This window comes from Penicillium taxi, assembly GCF_028828555.1.
Source record: "Penicillium taxi strain IBT 34144 chromosome Unknown utg000006l_segment0_segment0, whole genome shotgun sequence".
Classification (NCBI taxonomy): domain Eukaryota; kingdom Fungi; phylum Ascomycota; class Eurotiomycetes; order Eurotiales; family Aspergillaceae; genus Penicillium; species Penicillium taxi.
In genome coordinates this window covers 2,476,076-2,500,700 of record NW_026643208.1, presented here as the reverse complement: position 1 = coordinate 2,500,700, position 24,625 = coordinate 2,476,076, and the positions used below count along the sequence as shown (strand labels likewise).

Genomic DNA, 24,625 nt, shown 5'->3' with positions numbered 1-24,625 from the left:
AAAGCCTACTCTATGCCTTTATTCTTGATATCGTCAACGAATCTTGAATTAAATAGTCGCACACCGGGTGGGGCTTCTATGACAAGCTTAAAGACTCCCTTTTCAAGTAACCTATTGATTTCTTTTTGTCTTGAATCTCGGAACTGAGTATTGGTGCTGCTCTCCTCTTGTAAAAAGATAGTTATGGGCGGAAAGTGTTTACGCGGGCGACCTGGGCCATGTTTTTGCGCTTCTTTAGGGACAGGGGCAGTTATAGGTATCGGGTGCTTGCGTGGACGGCCTAGGCCACGCTTCTATGGCTGTGTGGGCTACGAGGGAGTAGGGGCAAGTTCTTGTTCTTGATTATCTACCTATGTTCGGCTAGAGCGTCTAGGTTCTGGCTGTGATCCAGTGTGTTTAGAGAGGGTTTTAGTTTTGGCTTCTGGTGCCATTAGGTCGATTTCGTCTATTCCCTATGGTTCTAGGTTTAGAGTCGGCGATTCTATGTAAAATGGTTTAACCACTGTCGATCGAAATGCTGTTGGTCCACTTAGCAGTTTGACTATATAGTTTTCGTCTTTAATCGATAGTAGTATATATGGCCTAGTCCAATTGCCTGTTTTTCCTATGTTTCCTTCTCTCTAGACAAGAACTAGTGAATTTAGTAGTAAATCATGGATTGTGGTCGTGTTTAGGCCGTTTCTCATGTTTAATACATCAGCGATTTAGTGTTCTGCTAGGAGCTTCTATATCTCGGCCATCGCCTTTCTGACTGCTATAGCACTAGACATGTTCATTGGGTTGGGTAAACCCATACCCAACCCAACCCAACCCACAATGGGCTGGGTATGGGTCAGAAATTTTACCCAAAACCCATATGGGTTGGGTATGGGTTTGAAGTAAAACCCACACCCAGCCCATAAACCCATCTTTTTGCCAAGACTTTTATTTCACGTGATATTTGTCACCTAGTTAGTACTAGATTGAGGCAGAAATTAGGCACTAAGGCACTGATTACCCTAATTTAGTTTAGGTTGAGGCGAAAATCAGGCATTAAGGCATCAAAAATACCCATATGGGACCCATACCCAACCCATACCCACGTGGGTTGGGTTGGGTATGGGTATGGGTTTACCTTACCCCTGATGGGTTGGGTATGGGTATGAATTTTGACCTATACCCAACCCATGCACATGTCTATATAGCACGCTATGTGATTGATGGTGAAGGGGAATCTAAGTCAATCATTCGGGGGTATGCGCCAAAAACGAGTAGTGTAGGGACTAAACCTCCTGGTCCAGCTATGTTGTTAATTGCTTTAAAGGCCATTTAGAGGGCTATTTCTCGGTCGATTCCAGGAATTTCAGCAATGATAATCTGGTAGGCGCGGCGTAGGGGGCCGTGGTATCGTTCAACTATGCTGATTAAGTTATGCGCTTTAATAGGCATACTTCTTATGTTTGTGCCTATGGCTTTTGCATAAGTCTTGAATTCCTTACTAATGAAGTTCTTTCCGGCGTCGTGGGTGATCTAGTCTAGAGGGCCTAAATATATATCGATCTAGCATGATCGTAGTTTATCCTAGGTGTTTTTGGCACTAATGTCGTCTAGCCATCGGCCTAATTAAAAGCGTGTTGCTTCGTCAATAATATAAAGGAGGGGCATGTTTACGATATACATAATATCGACTATAATATTGAAGTTGAATCTTATATCATCTAGGTCCTTTAGGGTGAAGCGGAATCTTCCTGGCGATTTTCCAAACTTCTGGCAGAATTAACAAAATTTGGTGAGGTGTTCTAGTGCCGTAGTGTTTATTTCATGGCCTATGTTCTGGAGCAACTTTTGGAGTCGGCTGACTAATAGATGGCCAAAGCGACGGTGTAGTCGTCTAAGCTTAGTATCGGTCAGGAAGCAAGGGTTTATGCTAAACAATATACTGAGGTACGAGGAGAGGGGTGCGTCCTATAGCATAAAGGGGTGTCTAAATCGGCGAATGATAGGTATTTCATTTTATTTGCCTGGTTTTGAAGTAATGACTATGTTCCTGAGGTTGTTATAGTATACTCTAAGGTTGTCTATGTCCGCTAGGTATAACAGGAATGGAGTGTCTATATTAACGATATAGAATTGAACGTTGCTAATAGGAGTAGGGATTTTTGCTGATCCGATTGAAGAGGTTGTTCCAATTCCGAATTAGATATTAACTTCGCCAGCTATAGAGGGATCTAATTTGATGTTCTCAATCCTCTAAAGCGCTTAGAACTAACTAACTCCGGCTATAGATTTTCTTGAGGCGCCGGTATCGATCATGATTCCCATAAATATTTAGGAATTATATCGGCTAGTAGGCGTGGTGGTGTAGCTGAATAGGTCAATGTCTTATAGCGGAGTGTCTCCTTATATAGGCGATGGTTTCTCTAATAACTAGTGCAAGAATACTTTATTAGAGAGCTCTAAGCTTATTTCCATACCCTGTTCAGCATTAATTTGGCTAAATAAAGTGAAGAAGCTATCGATTGGATCATATTCGTCTTTATTAGGGTCTGTTTTGTTGGTCTAGAGGCTAATTGTTTAAGCGTCAGCTAAGAGAGCTTCGAAAGCTTCAACTTGTTCGGTTTCGTCATTTCCTTTATAATAGAGCATGTATTGCCTATATCTCCTGTTGAAATCGCCGTTTTTCTCCTTATTCTGGTTGAATCCTTGAAGGAAATTTTGTTTTGATTGCTTTTGTTCTTCTTCAGTATGTCTCCAAGATCGATATGATGGTTTTTGGCAGACATAGCATTTTCCCTATAGGTTTCTTTTGGTCTGATTCCTGGTGAGTCCTCTTCCTTGATTGCCGTCTCTATGGTATCGTCTATTGGTATAGAATATTTCTTCTAAGGCGAATGCTGCTTACCTCTCGGGGTTTTCTTTCTCCCAGGTGGTGATTAATGACTATAGTTTATTGATCAATACCGCGAGGTCTTCTGGTGGATCAGAAAGTGTGTTACTACACGCTGGGACTCCTCTATAGGCTGTGATAAGCTTATTGATGAGGTTCATGTTGCTCCTGAGTTCTGGGTGAAGACTATATCGCTTTCTAAGGAGGTCACTAAGCATGGATTGGAAATTCTGATAGATTGAGTTTAGGCTGTTAGAGTTATCGTTTATCACTCTTTATAGTATGATGTCGTTCCATTTGATCAAGTTTTGGCGGTAGAATTCGGGACCTTTAAAGAATTGGCGTAGGTGGTTACACGCTTCTTGGAATGTTCGCGAAGGTAAATCACTACTATAGTAATGATCTTCAGCGATTCCGGTGAGCATTGTTAGAAATGCTGTGTTATAACCGTCCGGTGTTATCCTAACTCTTTTATAGATGGTGTAGAAGATATTGAGTTTCTAGTCGAAGCTGCTGTTATCTGTTCCACTATATTTCTGTTTCTTAGTATAGATCTTTGAGATAGAATTAATCTCTTTTGAAAAGTCGAACTTTGGCTGTTTGGTTTCGAAAATGAACGGGCTATTTTCTAGGGAAAACTGATTAGGAACGCCTAGGGTGTTCTTTGGCAAGGATTTGTCGTTTTCTGGGTCAGAATAATTGCTTCTGGGGGCAGAGGCATTGATTTTTGGTGTGATCGGACAGTCTCCTCGAGATAAATTGTAATCTTGGGAAGGTTGTTTTAATCTATCGTAGGTCAAATTGAGGCGTTTTCTGAGCTTCGAAGTGACCATTGGGAGGGAAAATTCTTCAAAAAAGTCTTCAATATCTCTATCTATCCATTCGTGAAACTCTTCTTGCCGAGCTACTATAGATAGTAGAGTGTATATTGGCGTTTTACAATCAGGGCGGGGGACGAATACTCCATGCTGAAGGAGATTCGCCCGTAATACTGATCGTCTCGAAGGGGAAATTTGTTTGAAATGTTCAGGTTCCCAGTTTTCGAATAATTCGTAGTATATAATCCAGAGGTTGTAATCCAGTATCTTGTTATTAAGGGTCATGTTTTTCTCCACATAATCGTTCATCTCCTGCTTTATGGCCGTTGACAGATTGATTTCCCAGTCACCATCATCGATTGACTGGGTTGATCCGGCGGCGGAGGGTGGTTCAGACATGATTCAGTACAAATGTGGGTAGCGAATCGCAGTAGGGTGATAAAATAGTTAAAATTTCATTGAATGATGAAATTGATGGGGAAATCGTAGAAGGATGACGAATAGTAGGGGATGGCAGTATGGAGAAAAGAAGCAGTCAGGGCTGTGGGGAAAATGATAGTGATGTGAGAGGTTTCCAGTAGGGTAGTTGTAGCGGTGTGTTCTGTAATACTGGACTAGTACAGTAGTCTGTGTTGGATCACTCACTAGGCTCCCGGTGGATGCTTTTGGGATAGCCTTGATCTCAGGGGTGTGGCAGAGGAAAAAGAGGGAAATTAGAGAGAAGTGATGGGAATATGACAATGAAGGGAATTGGGAAAATATGGTGTTTTTCAGTGTTTTGCACGTTCTTCATAGACCTTCGGGCTTCTATGAAGTGGATATTAGCAAGATGGTGCAATTATCGGCGATCGTTCAAGCCTCAAATTGTCACGATCTTCTCCTTCGACTGAGATATGGCAAGAACTTAGCGAATCTGGAAAAACAGCTTTTGAAGACTGTTCAACGCGCTCGAGCTTCGTAGATGCGTATTTCCTGATCTGTACGTCTACTGATCAGTGTCGGTTGACTAGGTTATTACCGAAGCAGACAGCTATTGATATCGTTTCTGTACGTATATAATAGGTGTATGCATATTGGGTAAAAGTGAAGTGTCATTCTAAAATGCTCAGATGAAGGAAGATATAGTAGCTGCCATGCCAAGATCACATGATCTTGGTATGTCAGCTGATATTCGTTCCAACAGATAGCTAGATTGATAAAAAACCATATGTAGCTTACTCAATCTTAGTCTTTAGTTTTATTTTGAGTTTTCTACCAGATCAATAGTGCGACTTGTACTGAGGTCCTATTTTCTTCATAAGCATAGTACATGTCAACAACAAGCACATTTTTCCCCCTCAAAATTCGATAAATATTTCAAAATTCATTTGCACCCCTCCCACTAATGCCTATTTACTTTTAAGAACAAAAGTGGAGAGAATGAAATCCACTTGGTCCCGAGGTCTCCGTATTTTCACTCGAGGCTGGATTTGTATAACTTACGGAGCTCAGATTAGTGCGAGAAATAATTTATGAACAGATTTTGATTTAAATCCCGAGTCCGGTGTGGTGCTGTCTGTTTTTTTCCCCCTATTTTTGTGTTGATATTAGGACGATTGATACGCAGCTGAAAGATTATACAGCAAAGCCACGCGTCACTCTCACTAATGACTTTTACTTTTGAGAATAAAAATGGAGAGAATGAAATCCACGAGGTCTCTGTATCTTCACTCGAGGCTGGATTCGCACAACTTACGGAACTCAGATTAGTGCGAGAGATAATCTATAAACAGATGTTGATTTAAGTCCCGAGTCTAGTGTGGTGTTTTCTGTTTCTTGTTTTTTCTTTCCTATTTTCATGTTGATATTAGGACGATTGATGCGTAGCTGAAAGATTATGTAGCAAAGCCACGCGTCACTAACGCAGCCATCCATATAACTGATGGCCAATTGGCCTAGCCTTACGAAAGAATAAACCGCGGTGCGAACTTTCTTGGGACCACGGGCATTACACCATAGATGGAATCATTTATATAAATGTCAAGTTTAGCGCCTTCCTTCTTGAATACATATAAAGAAACTCGACTTCTTTTTAATTTCATCACCTTGAAATTCTTATGATGGCCGCTCGTCAAAGTCCAGGCTGGTGGTCTATTGAAACCAGCAGAAAAGCATGTCAAAATGCATTAGCACTGTCTTCAATAATTTTGTTTCTTACTGCTATTATCTTGGTATAATACTGGTAGATTCAATTTTGTTCGCTGCGGTAAGTGCCCAGGTGTATCACTAAATATTTCAACCTCCGATTTCTTCACAGCTTGTTAAAGACTATTTTTTGTCGGAAGCTTGGAAGACACATCGCTACTTTCACATTTGAATTAATACCTGTTGCGACAGCCGAGAACAAGGCCATCAACAGACGGAAAGTATTTCGGCCGAAAAAGCTTCTGCCAAGACAGTGACTCTGGAACTAGATTAGTATATCACGGTATCCTTGAACGATATGCATTCATCGCAAACGACACCCTTGAGCGATGTGCATTCGCGACAGTAATATCCCGTCTTCACCGTCTCTTCTGTCTCGGACGAATGTTGACATTCGTCCAGGGCAGAGGGGCACCCATATACTATAAGTAGCTAGTTCTTTCATCAATGAAAAAGCAGACTTCACAACAACCGCAAAATTCAGTATCGTAGAATCCACTACACTTGGTGGATTTTCTACAGTGTTGAGTAGTGGTTCGTTGGAGCTCACTGTCCTCAGTGACGAGCGACTAGCTAGCTACGCTCGCTAAGCGAGCGACAATACCTTCATTGAAACCCTAATATATGGGGGTTGCTGGAATGTAGTGTCAACTTGGCCAAAGAAATGGAGTTACGTGAACCAATCAAATGCTGAATAATATCAAATTTTTTTGTGTGTCCCTAACCTATGGTACCTTTAAGAATCACTACGTGGCAGAAAAGCCCCTCCTGCCTGATTCCTCAGGTTTTACGGCGTAATTAGGCACCATTATAGCAATAAATTATTTTGCCAGATATTCTGCCTGAATTATCAATTCGGGCCGGAATAACTATTAATACGATATTTGGCTTCAGTCGCATCCCACTTTCTTTCATCTTTCAATATCTTAATAACTAGTAACTAGGCCTTTTTTAGTTACGGTATCCCCGTAATCAGTCTGTTTTATATCCTGATTTGCATCCTTCAGAATCTATTTTATGGTATATAATTACGTGTTTATTTCAACGCAGAAAAGCATTCAATTTGAACTAATAATACTCCATATCAGGCTCCTCAACTCGCCGGCGACTCCGAACAGGTCTTGAAGCATCTTGGGTGTCGTCAGCACCCAAGGTGCTTTCACTACCCCATTTTTCGGCCACGCCAGCGCGACGAGCAGCATTTCGAGCAGCATTGATAGTTGGACTTAAATATTATGAAGCAAGGTGGTCAAGCGGTAAATAAATTAAAAGACTGCGGTGAGAAAAATGGCCTTAATATCTTATTATTAAGGGGGTTTGTCTAGTGATTCCCTACCTTTAATATGGTATGAGTTCACGACGTAGGGAAACGATGGCTAGTCTAAGTAATAAAAACAAAGGATTTAATTTACTGAGATATACAAGGGTTAAAATGACTAAAAAGAACGAGCAGGGAAAATTAATATTAATGAATGCTACTTTTGAAAAAGTCAGCGCTCCGGGATGGATACAGCACTCAAAGGGCATTGACAAATTTGTCGCTATACGGGTTGAAAGCCGCTCCGTGGTCCAAGAACAGTCTAATAATCTCTTGGTAGCCTTTGAACGACGCGGCCTGGAGAGCGTTGCCGAACTCGCCGCCCTGTGCATTCACGTCCGCTCGGTTGTCTAAGAAAAGCTTGACAATCTCGAGATGGCCTTGTAACAAGGCGGCCTGGAGAGCGGTGCCGAAGTGGCCGCACTGCATATTCACATCCGCTCCTCTCTCTAAGAGAAGCTTGACAATCTCGAGATCACCTTCCGACGAGGCGGCCTGGAGAGCGTTGCCGTAGTGGCCGCCCTGTGCATTCACGTCCGCTTTATTGTCTAAGAGAAGCTTGGAAATCTCTTGATGGCCTTTGAACGACGCAGCCTGGAGAGCGTTGCCGTAGTGGCCGCCCTGTGCATTCACCTCCGTTCCGTTGTCTAAGAAAAGCTTGAAAATCTCTTGATGGCCTTTGGACGACACGGCCTGGAGAGCGTTGCTGTAATTACCCTCAGACTTGGATAATGGGCACCATGATCTATCACTGGCCTTCAGCCCGTTACATCTCCAGTGTCGTTCTATATTTAGAATTTCGTCCTACCTGATCATCATAGATGGAAGGATTCACCAGGCGTATCAGATGCAGGGCGTGAGAACCTTAGAATATATTCCATTAAAACAGATGAAGATTCATCCTCTACACGTACTACGTACATATTCACTTTGTTCTTTAGATGTAAAGCCTGTACTAGTTCGATTGTTTTGACCAATTTTTCCATTTTATCTATAGTTCTAGAAAATATGCCGAGATAACTTTCTACACACATATTTCAGCCTGAAAACTGCCAGCTCACATCACATAATCAACAATCCTTTTTAATTTACTTAATCGGGGGCTAAATCATGGCAAAGGTGCCCTCAGAGTGAAAAGCAAAGATTTTTGATAATATAAAGAAGATTCATGGAAATGAAAATTAATTTACTTATATTTAGATCTGCTTACGGAGCACTCCTTCAGAACAGAATTTTCTTGTAGCACCATTACTACCGCTTTATAAACTCGTTGCGACTTATAGTTGTTTTTCTGTTTGCTTAATAGCTAGATATTGGTTCGAATCTTGAAAAGTTTAAGCCAAATTCATCTTTATTGTGTTTTCTTTTGGCTCTTCTAATTGAATCTGAATCATTATGAAGTCCCTTCAATCTTTGGTCATCCTCTGGTGCATTTTACTCGGCGCTATCGGGTCCCCAGTATCGATAAACAACCATATCAATGGTAAAAGAGGGCTTGAGGTTAAAGGAAATGAGATAATCTTGGTCAACACAAATACTGGTGCCACGAAGAAGATCGCCACTGTCAGTGAAGATAATCAGAAATGGATCACCAAACACACAGAAAAGATGAAAAAAAGGAACATACCGTTCATCTCCGCGTAAGCTCACTTTCCACTGGTCTTGAGATACCTGAATATTTCTCTTTCAAAACTAACCTTATATGTCCCCAAAGGGTTACTGCATACTATGACTATATGCCCTTAGGGGATGGTAACAAGCCTGAAACAATTGCTGAAATTCATTTCTGGCCGCCTAAGGCTGATGATAAGAAGCAGCAAGAGATCATGAAAAAAAAGCTTGACGCAGCGAAAGTCGCGTTTAAGAAGACCGATGCATACAAGAATTTGAAGAAATATATCGAGGAGCTGATGAAAACTACTGGAGTCACAAAGATTGTCGGCCTAGGATGTGGATCCTTGAACGACTTTAATCCTTTCTCTGAAAAGATTCAAGAAGAACACCATGCACGATCTTACATCCAACTAGCAGTCCTTCTCACGATGCAGGAGGAAATCAATAGTGGTACGAGAATTCTTTCTTTTGAAAAGAATATTGGAAGCACGCTAACATTTTAGTAGGACCTGAAGTCATTTTACAAGACCCAACTTATGGAGAAAACGAAATCAATTTTATGACCAAATATAGCTCTAACGGTGGCATTAAGGTATTGAATGACCCCGATGCTTTCGACACTATAGACAGAAAGACAATATTTTTTAACATAGGAGGATACGACGGATTTTGGTATCGCGTCAATGAGGGTCCAACACCGGTCGCTATAATTTCTGGTGCTCTTAATGTCCCCGTTGAGTGCATGATGAAGCCACAAGCTGAATTGATCGCAAAATACACCAAACCTCAGCAAGTTGCACCTGTGGGTACGGAGGGGCTATCCATTCAAGAACCTACTATTTTCTGGACGAGGGCGTCCAAATAGAAATATCGATTGCAGGTTTCATCTATACGCAGATGTATGTCAAGGATGATGTTAGGGGAGACTTTATAAGTCATATGGGCTAGGTCCATCTGTTTAATCTATTTAGCTAGTGTAAACGGTTAACCGTTCCTGGGAAGACGATAAAAACAGCCTGAAAGCAATAAAACAATCTATTCACTAGTAAATATCGATGAAGACCTCGAGAGTTACTGCATATACTTCACGCTTGAACTTGAAATCTGCCTAGTGAAACGAGGAACGGGAAAGCCGTATTATATCTGTCTGCAAATCTGATGCTCCCTAAATGGAAGCAGACATCGGAGGGATAAGATCATTACCGCACCCTATAACGGCATACAAAGTAACAGGTGTGGGAAAATGAGATTTCCTCTGGAACGATGAAAGACCTCAACGACGACTATGGGAAAAGAATCGATAGTCCTGGGTTAGAGAATCTACTATGAGTTGCAGAGGAATCCTAGGGGACCCTTAGGGTACCTAGGACCAGCTCCTATAGAAGTACTCTCAGAGTCACAGACTCCCTTTATTAGGAGACAATATCTCAGGTTTCTAGATACTGATAGAGATCAGCGGTATAAAGTGTCGATTAACCGACCAATAGGTATTCAAGCTACTAGCTAGTAGGAAGCCTACTATATTGGTAAGCTATTGGCCTGCCTCATAGATCATGGCGTATCGAGATAGTTCTATCCCTATTCCCCCGTTTATGAGACTAGGTGGTCTTCGTGGGTATAAAATGTATGCTAGTTCCTGCGTCTTGAGAAATTATTTCAAGAATTAATCGTTTTATTGACTCCAATATACGATTGATCCATCTTCACTTCTACTCCCTCATATCGTCTCTGCCTAAGGGCCTATTATGCAGTTCTTTTTCTCGGTTTATGGATTCATAACGTACACTGGAATTCAACATTTAGAATATTAGGTCCATATATTATTGTTTTATAGCCACACTCTATTATAACGTCTTATGAAATTAAGATTACCAACCATAACGTTTCCTAGCCTCCGATAAACTTAATATGGAATAAATTAGGATATACTCTTGTCCTCCACTTTTTCGACATTTTTTATTGGATAATTGATTAGGATGAAGTCTATCCCGGCACCCCCATAGATTTGAGTTAGTTTTAGGTTTTGAATATCGCACTAAAGACGGGTTGAAAACGGTCAGCACATATTTCATTCGGGTGAAAGCGCCGACGCTTACGGTCCGTGAAGTGCGCAGTAACGTACCATATGAATGTCTGAGAGGGAATAAAATGAAAGCCTTCAATTTAATTTTGGGGTGAATTTCTTGGACAAAGATTCAGTGCTGCCGCTATAGAGGTGAAGTTGAAGTAGTCGCCGTCGCAGAGCAGGGTTCATGACCCTTGATCTCGCCAAACTAGATACAACAAGTTAACAACAGAAAAACGGAATCCTTTTTCCACTTTTCCTACTTTTCTCCAGTCTGAGCTGAGTTGGCTTTGCTTGCCAAGCTTTATTTCTTTTCAAATGTTGTTATATGACATGCATTTCTGCGCAGTTGATTGGGTACCAGTACCACGTTCCCTGGGGTCTGATACCCCGGTACCCCGCGCTTTCCGAGATCATATCACATCTCCTTAACTCTTACCCCCACGTTTCTACTATGGTAGCCATTTTAGTGAAATTGTCTATCTTGAAAGAGATGGAATAAAGTGTAGGGGCTTAGAACATAATAATCTATTGTGTTCGATTTAAGTAAAATACGTACTTATTGGAGATCAGTCTAGAAGGTTAAGACTATAAACTAATCATAGGTTCGTAGTTCGTTATCCGGGGAGAAGTGGAGGGAAACGTCATTTTATGCTTATAACCAATGATAGGTGATAATCCCTGGCCATAGCCAAGACTAATCAATATTACTAGATGTAATCTCTTTGTTTAAATGTGGATTATTTGCTGTCTGAGCTATTACTTATCCGAAATCCTTGGTTGTCTAATTCCCCGCATTCGTTTCCCCAGAATATATATTAGGAACTTTTTACTTTGTTTTGCTTTCACCTGGATATTCTTTTCTCTCTTAAACCGTGCGATTTCCCTTTCTTTCAACGCTCCTGAGTCATAATGGCAGGTGGAGCAAAGAAACCAATCAACATCTTCCGGTTGAAGAACCTTGGTGAACCCAAAGAGGTCTTTAACTGGAGACTCTGGTTTGCTGTGATCTCTTTTGGTTTAATGGGTGCTGCCCGAGGAATCGATGAAGGCCTTATTACTGGCTCATTCAATTCGAAAGATTTCCAAAATTATATCCACTATAGCTCATATAGTACAGTCGAACAGACTAACATCAAAGCCAATGTGACATCCATGGTACAAATTGGGTCTGTCGGTGGTGCTCTGATGTAAGTTCACTATGAAAACTTGCGGGATTAGATGCTAATACCTATATTTTCCTTCTAGTGCTTTCCTCATCTGCGATCGTATTGGTCGTATCTGGGCTACTCGTGAACTATGCCTTGTATGGATTGCTGGTATTGCCATCTTCATGGGCAATAGAGGAAGTCTGGGTGCTATTTATGCTGGCCGGTTCATTGCAGGTGTCGGAGTTGGACAGACCGTAGTTGTCGGCCCTGTATATCTTGCTGAAATCGTAAGTTATGCAATATTTTCTTTCTTTTTCTTTCAAAGTTGACCATTCTATCACTGCCAGTCCCCAGCTGCTATCCGTGGTCTTTGCACCTGTGTATTCACTGGATTTGTTTATCTTGGTAAGTTTTATACCTCTAGTTTCATATCTCTGGACTGAATTTTATCAGTACCCATTTCTATCATGTTTTATTACTAATATTGATACAGGCATTGTCCTCGCCTACTTTACAAATTACGGCGTGGAAATTAATCTTGGAGATGTCACTCACGAGCGATGGGTATGACGGAAACTTGCTATCAAATTTAAAACAATACTGATAAAACCAAAATTTTAGTTGATCCCCACCAGTTTACATGTCATGTTCGCCGGTTTGATATTTCTTCTCTCTTTCCTACAAGATGAGTCGCCAAGATTTCTCGTCAAGAGTTCCCAGCCGGAAAAAGCCCTTACAACGTTGGCGCGTATTCGACACCTGCCGGAAGACCACGACTATGTAGTTCGTGAATTCAGCGCGATTCAGAATGGGCTCGAAATAGAGTTGGAGGCAACTCGAGGAAGCGGGCCTATAGGGATAATAAAGGAAATGTTCCTGGTTCCAACAAACTTGTACCGTATGTTCCTGACCATGATGGCGCAGATCTTGTCACAGTGGTCCGGAGCAGGATCTATTACTGTCTATGCTACAGATCTGTTCAAGATCCTTGGTATCTCAGGCAACAATGAGAGCCTTCTCGTGACTGCAGTCTTTGGAATAATCAAGCTTGTTGCCGCAGTCGCTTGTGCTCTCTTCCTGGTTGATGTTATCGGACGCAAGAGGGCACTACTTCTCGGAATCACCCTGCAAGCTATTTCAATGATCTATGTGGCCGGTTTCCTTACCGCAATCCCCCAACTAGGTGTGGATTCGGACTTTACGCTGCCAGTTCACCAAGTATCTGCAAGTCGTGGTGCGATTGCAATGATATACATCTCTGGTGTTGGATGGGCACTGTAAGTCTGAAACTTTACATCTGATTTCGCATTTTCAGTGTACTAATATGGATTATAGAGGTTGGAACAGCATGCAGTATGTTCTAACAGCCGAACTGTTTCCTTTACGAATCCGGGCTCTGGCAACCTCACTATCCATGACTCTGCACTTTGTGAACCAATACGGTAATTCGCGTGCCGTTCCGAATATGTTGCTCGCCACGTCAGAGGGCGGTATAAGTCCAATGGGCACATTCTGGCTCTTTGCCGCAGTCACCATCATTGGTGGTATATGGGTCTGGTTCTTCGTCCCAGAGACAGCAGGTCGCTCTCTCGAAGAAATGGACAGACTATTCCAACTGCGCTGGTATCAGATTGGCCGACGGGGTAATGAGCACGCCGATGCACAAGATCGAGTCCTTGAGGAGAAGGAAATTGCCTTTGGGACTTCTGAGCACGTTGAGCGACAGGATGCACGTGTTTGAAAGGAGTTTTTGTCTATTGAGATCGTTTCTTATTATGAATTTCAATCGGTGTCGACTATGAAATTTTTGCTTTATATTTCTTGAATTTTAAGCCAATTTGATATAAATTCATTCACGGAGGTCTGTCTTAATGATGATGCTAGTAGCTCGTGTCTCCGCTTTGGAAGCCATGATTACAAGGTGACATCCACCAACGCCGAATCTAGCCCGAAATGTATATTGTTTCTTATCTACGGTAATTAGAAATTGTATAAACAATGTATGGCTTCAAGGAAATGCAGGTGCGGTATCAGGCTGGTATGCAGAGAAGAATGCCTCCAGATCCATAGTTGAAAAGTCAAAGTTCCATCCCAAGTCGGATTGAGTGAAGTCAAGGAGGTCATCACTTGAGCCCACAGATCGGCCAGTCTCTGGTGCCTCTGGTTGCGAGAAGTTCCATTGCGACGTTGGTAAATCGGGCTGTTGACCAACCAAGGCATGTTCAGACAAATCGAAGCCATTTGCAACATCCATTTCACCTTCTAAATGTTGAGTCATTTCCACTGGCCCTTCGAGATACTTGCTTGTGGGTTTAGGTCCCGCAATCCATTCAAACGAGGGATTGATGCTGCGCAGTGTTGTCTGAATCGCGGAGACTGTACTGGCGATTGGGTCTCCAACACGCATCGTAGACATACATTGTATTGAAGCGTACACCCACGGCAAATGAGTTGGTGCTGAAGTGGTGTCATGGAGCATGTCGTATATTAGTGTAAAGCTGGAACTGGCCAAAAAATAGCCGTGGTATCGCAATTCCTGTAGGCAGAATTTAGTGAACAAGATCTTGGTTTTGAAGATTGAAGTCCCGCATTACCCGAACAAGATCATTTGAGCGTGAGGCCTCAGATAGGTGATGGATGCTTTTCTGAGCGGCAGTGAGAGAATGATTACAGGCTTCATTCAGCCAAGACGGAATCCCCGCCGGGCGATTGGAAGGACTTATGCCTGCATGAGGCTGAGATAATCTCATACTTCGTTGCCAGTGACCGCGAAATATCACAAAAGGCCGAAATGTGAGAAGGCGAGTCTGATAATAGACTGTTGATATTTAGTTCTGAAGCCAAGAAAGTGATGGGGTATTCGTACGGGTCATGAATATTGTCTGTTTGACACCGAGAGATCCTGGCTGAGTATTAGCATCTAACCCAAAACCCAGCGTCTCTTGCAAGTGAGCTTCGTGACCGCGGAGATCCTCGACAATCGAACGCGCAGCTCGCCACATGTGTAGCAAGGACTCATGTCGTTGACCATATATCTCATCCGTCGAACGGGAGATGGTTTTGCAAAGAGTGACGAGCAATCGAATGAAAGGGTTTTCTGCGTATTCAATCGCAACATCCTTGATGGATAATGAGCTCGGGCGACCTGTATGAAAGCAAAACCACCTATATTGAAATGAGTAATTGGAATCTGGCATTGGAACATGCTGACGTACGTCTCATAGATATAGATAGACCAGAATGTGACTCGTCGTTCTTCAATGGTTTCATTTGTTTGAACGTTATCATTGGGGACTTCTTTATGAAGCCCAGCAGAAAGAGCCTTGCGACATGCCGATCCCAGATGTAAGAAGGCTGAGTTTGGACGGCCCTGTTCAGTCTGGAAGTTGGCGTGTCTTTGAGGTCAGCGTAATGAACAGTCACCGGGGAGGAGGTACTTATCATAAGTAATGAGATCTGAATGGTCTGTATGTTCACTACATCGTCGTACGGTGTGAGAGAGGCCTTGACTCGGTCATATAGCACGTCACCCCACGCAAAATATTCAGTGTGAAGAGATGCAGTAGCCAAGTTAAGTAAGATTATAGCTTGAGTAAGTGAATCAGGCTGATCATTATGGATTTGGTGATAAAGCTGCTCTAGGCAATTCTCAAAGTAGGCCTTGGGACGAGTTGGCATCATGTGATAAAGAGATGAGAGGTATCGTGACATCAGTAGCTTTGCCAACTCGTATGGTAAGAACATCATCTGTATATCGCCAGATCCGGACGTCTTCCCCTTTTCATTAGTATCCGGGGTTCCAAAAAAGATGCGACGAAAGCTGAACAGGTCCAGAACAGCTCCTGCTTCTTGGACACCACCCGGAAGTTCTGGATGAGTGCTCGGATGGGAGACAAGGTCTCGATATATATACTGCATAAGAGCAAAATGAGAAGTTGGTCCGTAGTAGAGTTGCATCGGACATGAAGGCGACGCCATATGGGTTGCTGAGACACTGGCAGGAAAGTGATGCATGAACGATGAACGGCGTTGGCGAGTTGACTGGCCCGGCTGAGTCAAAATTGGAGAAGCTTGACGGGATTGATCATGCTGTCGAGCCTCTTGATATTCATGTTTCTTGCGCCGATGTCGTATAAAATCCCTATAGATACAGGGCGTATCACGCTGTTTGCATGTTTTGCAACTTGGGGAAATACGGTTAAAACCATTCTAGCGGCGGTCGGAAGCTAATTCTCACGGATTCAGTCCGCTGCAGCGGATTTTACGTTTTCGACATTCCTGGCAAGCCTTTGGTATACGCCAAGAGCTATTCGAGCGATCGGTTGGCAGTGGTGTATTTGAAGTCTCACTCATATCCGTATCCCAGGTGTACTTCCAACGCGAAAGAAAGGATCTCGGGATCTCGGATTTATTTTTCGGGTAAAGGATGTCAACTTGGGCGAGGAAGTGGGATTATAGGAACCAATCAGAAGACTTCACAATCTCAAATATGTGTGTGTGTATTCGCAGTAGTAAATCTTACTACAGTAAAGAGCGTACGGAAGCTGACTAATAAAGAACACTAGACTAAAATAGGACTGGCCATTTGACAAAGGAATATGGTCACGTGACTGAATATCCCTGTCAAATGGAGGTCGACTACCAAGGAATAGTGGATTCTAGTGGGCAAATGAGAACGCAGTATGCGTACCAAAGTGTGTATGTGTATCTATTGTAGAATGGAGGAATCCCATTGTGGGATTCCAATGCTGACTAAAATAGACTAACTGTAAATGGAATCGGGCCTTTGACAATCCCTCCTGGCTTACTCGCAGTGGGAGAATCTCGAGCAAAATGCCAGTAAACTAACAGTGAAAGTGAATAGAATAACTATCGATTATTGTCATATATCGACTGGGCTGAACTGAAAACTGTAAACTGTCGACGATCCCGATCCATGAATTGAACCAGGAAGTCCCGGATATTTGTCTGTCCTGGTATTCCAAGAAAAACCAATTATCTCAATTGATTCCAATAGTCCTATTGTGATATTACACAAGAACGATGATAATGGAAGGAAGTTGGGAAATCAGGCCGGGAGGCGACATCGGGAAGCCTTGGTTCTGCAGTCTAGCATCTACATATGAGTGAGGTAAACATACAACTTCCCAGGTAGTCAGAGGCAGGGGTAATTTGACTAATCTACTCCATATCTGCCCCATTCTTTCTAAGAATCTCGTCGATCTATCTTGGCGCCAATCTCGCTCAATAAGACGATCAGAGTTACCTGCAGGTGGGTTCCGGCATTCCGGTCACCAGTCATAGGGGTTACGCGCTATCGATTAATGCAGGAAGGGAGCATAGCTTCGATAATTCTCGGTGCATTCCTGATATCACAATCACACTCTTCTCTGGTTCGTTTTTAACCTTTGAAGCCCTCCCTTTGATCTTGCCCAATATTCATTTGCGATACTTGTAATGCACACTCATTCGGTTCATCCCACTGCATTCGATTCAGCTGATGAAAAAGAGGTTTCTCAATATAATGAGAAGAAAAATCCCGATGGTAAAGGTGCAGGCGGTCATCTGGCTACTGACGAGGCGGGCCAGGCGCTGATCGAATGCGACCAAGAAGCTGAATCACGTTTGCGCCTCAAAATCGACCTTTACGTAGTGCCAACAGTGGCCCTCATATATCTCTTCTGTTTTATCGATCGATCAAATATTGGTGAGTGATGCAATATCGTTCCAGTCCTGGATTTTGACTCAATAATGTAGGAAATGCTAAGCTAGCTGGATTTGACCGAGATCTTGGCTTGGTGGGTTATGATTATAACTTGGTACTATCGGTATACTTCATTTCATATACCGTGTTTGAGATACCTTGCAGCGTAAGTACTCATTCCATTAAATCGTGAAAACAACAACATCTGACTCAAGCCCTGGAGATAGCTTGCATGCAAATGGATTGGTCCGGGCTGGTTTCTTCCAGCAAGCACCGTTGGATTTGGTGTTTGTTGTTTAGCGACAGCTTTTGTCGATAACATACATAGCATCTCAGGCGTAAGATTTTTGCTGGGGTTATTTGAGGCTGGTATGCTCCCTGGAATCGCCTACTACCTCAGTCGTTGGTACCGCCGAAGTGAAGTAAGCTATACATTAACCCCTTATTAGGTCTGTCTATACCTGACACGGTAAATAGCTCACTTTTCGTTTATCACTGTACATTGTCACGGCGCCGCTTGCCGGGGCTTTTGGCGGTCTTTTAGCTTCAGGCATCCTGAACCTGGACCATTTTGGAAGTCTTCATGGTTGGCGAATGATTTTTGCGATCGAGGGCATTATCACTATTACAATCGGTCTCATTTCATTTGCAACATTGACTGATCGACCGGAAATGGCCCGCTGGCTAACTCCTCAGGAAAAGGAACTTGCTATTCACCGGATCAAATCGGAGCGAATCAATACCACCGAAGTTCTCGATAAAGCAGATCTTCCCAAGATCCTGCACGGAATATTCAGTCCAGTCACCTTGATGACTTCTGTTATTTTCCTGCTCAACAGCATCACAGTTTCAGGTCTGGCATTCTTTGCGCCTACTATTGTACAGACGATTTATCCAGATACCAGTGTTGTGTCGCAGCAGCTCCACACCGTACCACCATATATCATTGGCGCATTTTTCACAATTCTTATTCCATACCTCAGCTGGAAGTTTGATCAGAGGTTAGTATTTTTCATGGTGAGCCCACCGGTGACGGTTGCCGGGTATATCATGTTTCTAGCAAGTGAAAACAGCGTGTTACGATATGTGGCTACTTTCCTCATTGCCAGCGGTGTGTTCTCCTTTGGCGCTCTCTGTCCAGCGAATGTCTCTGCGAATGTCATTTCAGATACGGCTAGATCATCTGCCATCGGGACAGTTGTCATGTTTGCCAATATTGGAGGTCTGATCTCCACCTGGACCTTTTTGCCAACTGATGCGCCAAATTACTTTATTGGCAATGGCCTGAATCTGGCGACCGCTGCCACGATTCTGATTTTAGCGGTTGTCTTGAGGATCTATATGATCCGCGATAACCAGAAACGCAGTCTTGGCGATTCTGCAGTTGACTTGGCAGGGCTCTCACAGCAACAAATCCAAGACTTGGATTGGAAGAATCCAGCCTTTCGCTGGGTAGTCTGACTCATCATCTTGTCCAGGCAGATTTACTGAACTATTTTCAAGGATTCTTCCGATGCCTGATATACTCGTGTTTTTCAAGAGGAAACCTTGGAATTCTTTCAGCCTTCTGAGCTTTGGACACTAAGAACGTCGATAATTCATAATACGGGAAATTTCGGATTTAAAGATTTAATGTCGAGTACTTGACCCACCAATTAGGAATGAGGGATAATGCCGTTTACGGCCCGCAACCGTCTAGAGTAGGAACAATTGTACTCGGAACAGCGTAGTACGCTGAATAACCCTGGAAAATAGATGTAATGAGTACATTGACCTCAAGTTTTAGATGGATGAAACTAGCTTCTGAATGCCGGTCACGGGAAAAGAATCAATAGTATAATTACCACCTAGTCCCAGCTGAGAGAAGTCTTCAATCTTCCAAACACATTATATCCAGTCAATTTTGAACCATGACTTGTGAAGCCTGTCGCACCATTCCTCCCGTCATCTCCGAGGGATACATTCCCAAGGGAAAATACGAGATAATCGGGGGGTTGAACTCATGTAAACTTACACTTTGCTTATCACTTTGAATTTCATTTCTAACTTGAATCGACTTAGACATCACTGGAAGTGAACATGCTAAGGCCGGTGTCGTTGATATTTATGATATCTTCGGCTGGTCAAATCAGACTCTTCAAGGTGCCGACCTCCTCGCTGCTCGATTGAACGCTGTGGTGGTTGTGCCCGACTTTTTCAAAGGAGATACTTTGGCCCCTGAGGTCATTCCTCCCGACACTGAAGAGAAGAAAAAGAGCATGAGTGACTTTTTTGCCAATCAAGCGAATGTCCCGCGCAATATCGGTGTTTTGCTTGAGACTGTTCAGCACTTGAAGACTCGATTCCCGTCCGTTGCTAAGTGGGGCGGCGTTGGTCTGTGTTGGGGTGGAAAGGTGAGAAAAGTCCTGCGTTGGTTTAAACGACTATAGAAATTGATGTTTTTGTAGGTCCTCATTCTGGCGTCTGGTGCCAACACCCCTTTTGTTGCTACAGGTCAGGTTCATCCTGGTGCTATGGATGCTACCGACGCTGAGAAGTTGGCTGTGCCTCATATCGTGTTGGCATCTAAAGATGAGCCGGCTGATGCAGTTGCCGCATATGCAGATATCATCGCCAAGGGAAAGGGAGGCATCGTCGAGACTTATCCTGACATGGTATGGCTCAACCCTGACCATAATTTTGAATAAAATTCTTGAAATAAACTTGCTGACGGATCAAACATAGTGGCACGGATGGATGGGCGCCCGATCTAATCTGGAGCAAGAGAGCAGCCGTGTTGAGTACACTCGTGGGTAAGTAGATCTGTATCTCAAGGTGGTTTTCTTTCATGAGACTAACATGCGGTTTAGATACGAGCAGCTGGGTAACTTTTTCGAAAAGTACCTTAGCTAATTGTGGAAAATCAAAAAATAAAAATAAAAAAATAAAAAAAAATAAAAGTTTCTTACATTAGAATAAAAGATAAAAACTCAGTCATGAATTAATTAACATAATTAAGATGCTTCGCAGGATGAAAATATGGAACTGATAATTCAAAGGTTGCTTTCTGAAGCAAGGTCTGACTTTTGTGCAGTATGAGTGGATAGGTAGGTAGATACGAGATTTCCCGGATATGCCATTGCTAATTACAATGGAGAACTGCTACAGCCACTACAATAAACAAGAAATGAAAGATTGACGAGGAAATCCGTTCATTCATTTCTCAGGTCTAGGTAACTATGTGCGAATGGGAGAATCTTGATGATCTCTAAAGACTCTAATGATAATTGTCATGGAATGTAAAAATTTGCTCAGTAGGCCCTAACACCAGCTAGTTTGAGAAGCTTGTCGGTATGTTCTGGCTCCTCAAGGGGTTTGGATCGATTGCGAGGATCGACAGTCCCATCAGGAAGAAGAACAACGCTGTCACGAAGAATAACGTTATCATGAGCCCAATGGGTAGTTGCTCGGAACGATTCAAAGGCTTCCTTCTTCCGCTCAAAGGTTCCCGGTGTAGCTAGACTGGCAGGAGAGTAGGATGCATAGATGACCGTTCGGATAATGTCACTTTTATCTGTCGGCTCACCGCCCCAATGAACAGTGCGCGAGTCCCAAAGAAGCAAATCTCCAGGCTCGGCCTGCACCCTCAAAGGTTTGATACCGCGAGCTTCAAACCATTTCAATTCCTCGGTGCTAATGTGGCGGAAGTCTCTCGTTTCCCATGTTGAAGGGTCAACTTGAGTATCGAAGAATTCCTCGGTCACCTGGTTCGACTTTGGTAGGACGATGAGCGACCCATCTTCGGGGCCAGCTTGGCTAAGGTTGATAACACCCTGGATACAGTGGAGACCACGACGCATTGGTGCTTGGTCAACATGAGGCCAAGGTTGGCGTTTTGCCTTGTCTTGCATTTTCGGTAAGGTGATGTTGACGGCATCGAAGGAGACAAGTAGCTCATCCGTTCCCCAGACTTTGCTGAATGCTTCCAAGATTTTAGGTTCCATGCGGGCATCCCACATGAATTTCTCGTGGACAACTGAGTAATTGCTATATTGGTTTGCTTTGCCCTGTACCGGAAGGTTTGCCACGGTCCATGTAGATGGGTCGTTCAGGTCTAATGGACTGCCGAAAGATGTAACCCAGTCTAAAGCTTTTTGCTGATAGTGGCGAGCCTTTTCGAGAGAGATTGCACCCTTTACCACGGCATATCCTTGAGATTTAAGATCATCTCGGAAGTCTCCATATGGGCCCGCGAGCCTAAGCGAGGATTAGTGGGAATGAATGAAGATTAGAGGGATGATACTTACTCAAATGGGCTTTGATTCAGGGTCACTGTGGTAGTTGAGGTCGTCATATCGAGATTTTTAGAAGGAAACTGGAGAGTTGAGACAGTTATGCGGTGGACTGGACTTAGGACTTGAATTTATAAGTTATACCCGAGAGCCCCCACTTCGATAAGCAGCCGTGAACGCGGATATGCGGGCCTTCTTGCCGCTCAATTCAATCAATTTAATTGGTCAATATTTAATGGCAGTAGAAATGGGCAAATCACGTATAACGGGGTTTCAGAACCAAGTATTGACTACACATAGATCTTCCGTTGTACCATGAGGGGAACTCGGAGTTTCCCCGATGATCAACCGATGAATGTTTCCAAGCTTTCTCAACCCTTTTTTTTTCATAAGATTAATCAATTATTACAACGTTCTAAACATTTATCTCCTTTACTTGGATATGGACGTTTATTTTGAGTAATTTCTAGATTGGAGACGGACGTTCTCGAGATAAGATAACAACTAAGCATATGTATGGCTCAGTCTCAGTCTCTATGCCTCCTACAGGGGTTCTTGATTTCTCCTGGTTTCGCATGAAAAGCTCACACTTCTTACGATAACATACCGATCATTGTCTGTATTTGCAGCCTGTATATTTAGTAGTACTGTTATTCGAGAGCTTCTTAAACTTTGGGAGCACAATAATTGGTATCTAACCATTGAATATTCAACTGAGTACATCTAATATACGGAGTACTTCTGTGGTAAAAATGATGTGACATTTGAGAATTAGCGAATCTCTTGATGGTTTTGCCATAGCCTCGTGATTAAGCTAGCTGGATATAGCCTAGTGCATGAATGCCGTAGATCTGTTCCTAATTAGGACATCACCTGGATGTGGCACCTTATGATGGTCGCAGTTTCTCAGTTTTACAAACATGGAGCAATGGCTGCGTCTATCTATCGGACATTGAAACCCATGCAGAGGGCCCAATTGCTGCGCAATTTACCAATACCAAGAGTCCGCCATATTTGGACCAATCCTGAGCCCGCTGTGACCAAAGATGAGGTCGCGCGTCTAGCTGCCACCCCTCGTCGACATTTAACTTTAACAGATCTCATACAGTGAGTGTACCCCGACTTTACAGTTGTACCGAAACTTATATCAATGTTGTTTAGGTACGGTCGCCCTCCACTATCTGAGGATGCGCTCTTGGCGTCAGCCAATTTCACCCTATCTCTCCTCCCCGCACGCTTAGCCTCTCGGATCCAAGCCCTACAAAATCTCCCCTTCATTGTTGTCTCAAATCCGAGCGTATCGAAAATTTACCGCAACTACCTCCACTCTCTTTCCACTCTTCTCCCATACCATCAACGTAAGATCACGACCTTGGAGGAAGAGAATCAATTTGGCGATGTGCTGGCCGACCTGGTACAGACACATACCAATACCATTCCAGTTCTCGCGCAAGGTTTTCTTGAGTCTCGCAAATATGTCAGTCCTGACTATGTGACCCGCTTCTTGGATACACATCTGAGGGCAAGAATCGGCACGCGACTGATGGCTGAGCAACACCTCGCTCTGCGGTTTACATCACAGCTCGATTCGGAGCAACCATCGAACAGCACAACTCCTTCAAATTACATCGGAGTTATCGACACAACTCTCAAGCCAGCACAAATCGTGCGCTTGTGCGAGGACTTTGTTGGAGAGATCTGCGAATTAAAGTATGGGGTCCGTCCCCGGCTAGAGATTTCCGGAGAGACGGAGGCCTCGTTTGCCCACATCCCGGTCCATTTGGAATATATAATTACCGAGCTGTTGAAAAACGCATTCCGTGCGACGATCGAATCTGGGAACGAGCAAGAGCCTATCCAGGTTACTATCGCTGCGGCTCCTGACATGCACAAGCGTCATGTCCAAGACGTTGATTACCTCGAGTCGCATTTGAAGCCAAAGGTTGATCCATCTTTGACTAATGATGATATTTTCAACCCATCCTCTCAGAGTATCACTATTCGCATCCGTGATCGGGGAGGTGGCATTCCTCCAGAAGTTTTCCCAAACATTTGGTCTTATGCCTTCACCACATTTTCAGATATGGACGTTCAGAGCTCCGAGAATAACAATCTGGATGCTCTGAATACGTTCTCAAATAGTGGTGGTAATCTGAGCAGCATCGCTGGTTTGGGATATGGACTGCCTTTGAGCAGAGCCTATGCTGAATTTTTCGGAGGTGGTATCGCTATACAGAATATGGTGGGCTGGGGAACAGACGTTTACCTGACCCTACGTGGAGTTGGAAAGATTGACTAAAGCAAGTTTATAGAGCTGCTCCTCTCATACCACTAGACCGAGCAACTGAATAAATTACTACTTTACAATAATGAATGCAGACGATACTATCATCTTTCACCTTGAGAAATTGAAACGAGGCAAACAAGCTAATATGAATTGGACTGATAACCAATGCAAGTTTTAAGGTTCACGCGCCGAAGCATGTATGCCGCTAATGAACGACACTAATCCATTCTGAGCAGGGCAGATTATGACGCTTTATAGATGCTTCGATTGAATGAAATGTCGAATGACAAGGATATTTTCACTCCATTACAAGGTTCCACTCAACAAACTACATTTTCCGCCATCGA

General features: G+C 43.2%; 9 protein-coding genes across 9 annotated transcripts; 5 read left to right on the top strand and 4 right to left on the bottom strand.

Annotated features, from left to right (window-relative positions):
* Positions 1 to 7,384: 7,384 nt before the first annotated feature.
* N7495_010024 (ankyrin repeat domain-containing protein) lies at positions 7,385 to 8,005 on the bottom strand (the record flags this gene model as incomplete). The annotated part of the gene is made up of 2 exons (XM_057212675.1): positions 7,385 to 7,931; positions 7,995 to 8,005. 2 exons carry the CDS (start codon positions 8,003 to 8,005, stop codon positions 7,385 to 7,387), a joined length of 558 nt encoding a protein of 185 aa, XP_057059538.1.
* A 576-nt stretch (positions 8,006 to 8,581) lies between these two features.
* On the top strand, positions 8,582 to 9,665 carry N7495_010023 (SRR1 family protein; the record flags this gene model as incomplete). Its single annotated transcript, XM_057212674.1, has 3 exons — positions 8,582 to 8,826; positions 8,901 to 9,250; positions 9,307 to 9,665. 3 exons carry the CDS (start codon positions 8,582 to 8,584, stop codon positions 9,663 to 9,665), a joined length of 954 nt encoding a protein of 317 aa, XP_057059537.1.
* Positions 9,666 to 11,777: 2,112 nt separating this feature from the next.
* N7495_010022 (putative MFS quinate transporter) lies at positions 11,778 to 13,757 on the top strand (the record flags this gene model as incomplete). Its single annotated transcript, XM_057212673.1, has 6 exons — positions 11,778 to 12,055; positions 12,114 to 12,303; positions 12,364 to 12,421; positions 12,510 to 12,580; positions 12,638 to 13,293; positions 13,352 to 13,757. 6 exons carry the CDS (start codon positions 11,778 to 11,780, stop codon positions 13,755 to 13,757), a joined length of 1,659 nt encoding a protein of 552 aa, XP_057059536.1.
* Positions 13,758 to 14,024: 267 nt separating this feature from the next.
* N7495_010021 (fungal specific transcription factor domain-containing protein) lies at positions 14,025 to 16,030 on the bottom strand (the record flags this gene model as incomplete). Its single annotated transcript, XM_057212672.1, has 4 exons — positions 14,025 to 14,552; positions 14,611 to 14,834; positions 14,883 to 15,161; positions 15,232 to 16,030. 4 exons carry the CDS (start codon positions 16,028 to 16,030, stop codon positions 14,025 to 14,027), a joined length of 1,830 nt encoding a protein of 609 aa, XP_057059535.1.
* Positions 16,031 to 16,071: 41 nt separating this feature from the next.
* N7495_010020 (Zn(II)2Cys6 transcription factor domain-containing protein) lies at positions 16,072 to 16,369 on the bottom strand (the record flags this gene model as incomplete). The annotated part of the gene is made up of 2 exons (XM_057212671.1): positions 16,072 to 16,225; positions 16,254 to 16,369. The coding sequence occupies 2 exons, from the start codon at positions 16,367 to 16,369 to the stop codon at positions 16,072 to 16,074; spliced, it is 270 nt and encodes an 89-aa protein (XP_057059534.1).
* Positions 16,370 to 17,473: 1,104 nt separating this feature from the next.
* Positions 17,474 to 19,181, top strand: N7495_010019 (putative MFS transporter; the record flags this gene model as incomplete). The annotated part of the gene is made up of 4 exons (XM_057212670.1): positions 17,474 to 17,723; positions 17,774 to 17,886; positions 17,948 to 18,142; positions 18,198 to 19,181. The coding sequence occupies 4 exons, from the start codon at positions 17,474 to 17,476 to the stop codon at positions 19,179 to 19,181; spliced, it is 1,542 nt and encodes a 513-aa protein (XP_057059533.1).
* A 449-nt stretch (positions 19,182 to 19,630) lies between these two features.
* N7495_010018 (dienelactone hydrolase family protein) lies at positions 19,631 to 20,612 on the top strand (the record flags this gene model as incomplete). Its single annotated transcript, XM_057212669.1, has 5 exons — positions 19,631 to 19,724; positions 19,782 to 20,113; positions 20,168 to 20,374; positions 20,445 to 20,512; positions 20,570 to 20,612. The coding sequence occupies 5 exons, from the start codon at positions 19,631 to 19,633 to the stop codon at positions 20,610 to 20,612; spliced, it is 744 nt and encodes a 247-aa protein (XP_057059532.1).
* Positions 20,613 to 21,010: 398 nt separating this feature from the next.
* N7495_010017 (uncharacterized protein) lies at positions 21,011 to 22,053 on the bottom strand (the record flags this gene model as incomplete). Its single annotated transcript, XM_057212668.1, has 2 exons — positions 21,011 to 21,956; positions 22,007 to 22,053. The coding sequence occupies 2 exons, from the start codon at positions 22,051 to 22,053 to the stop codon at positions 21,011 to 21,013; spliced, it is 993 nt and encodes a 330-aa protein (XP_057059531.1).
* Positions 22,054 to 23,141: 1,088 nt separating this feature from the next.
* N7495_010016 (alpha-ketoacid dehydrogenase kinase family protein) lies at positions 23,142 to 24,290 on the top strand (the record flags this gene model as incomplete). Its single annotated transcript, XM_057212667.1, has 1 exon — positions 23,142 to 24,290. The coding sequence occupies one exon, from the start codon at positions 23,142 to 23,144 to the stop codon at positions 24,288 to 24,290; it is 1,149 nt and encodes a 382-aa protein (XP_057059530.1).
* Between the last annotated feature and the right edge of the window lie 335 nt (positions 24,291 to 24,625).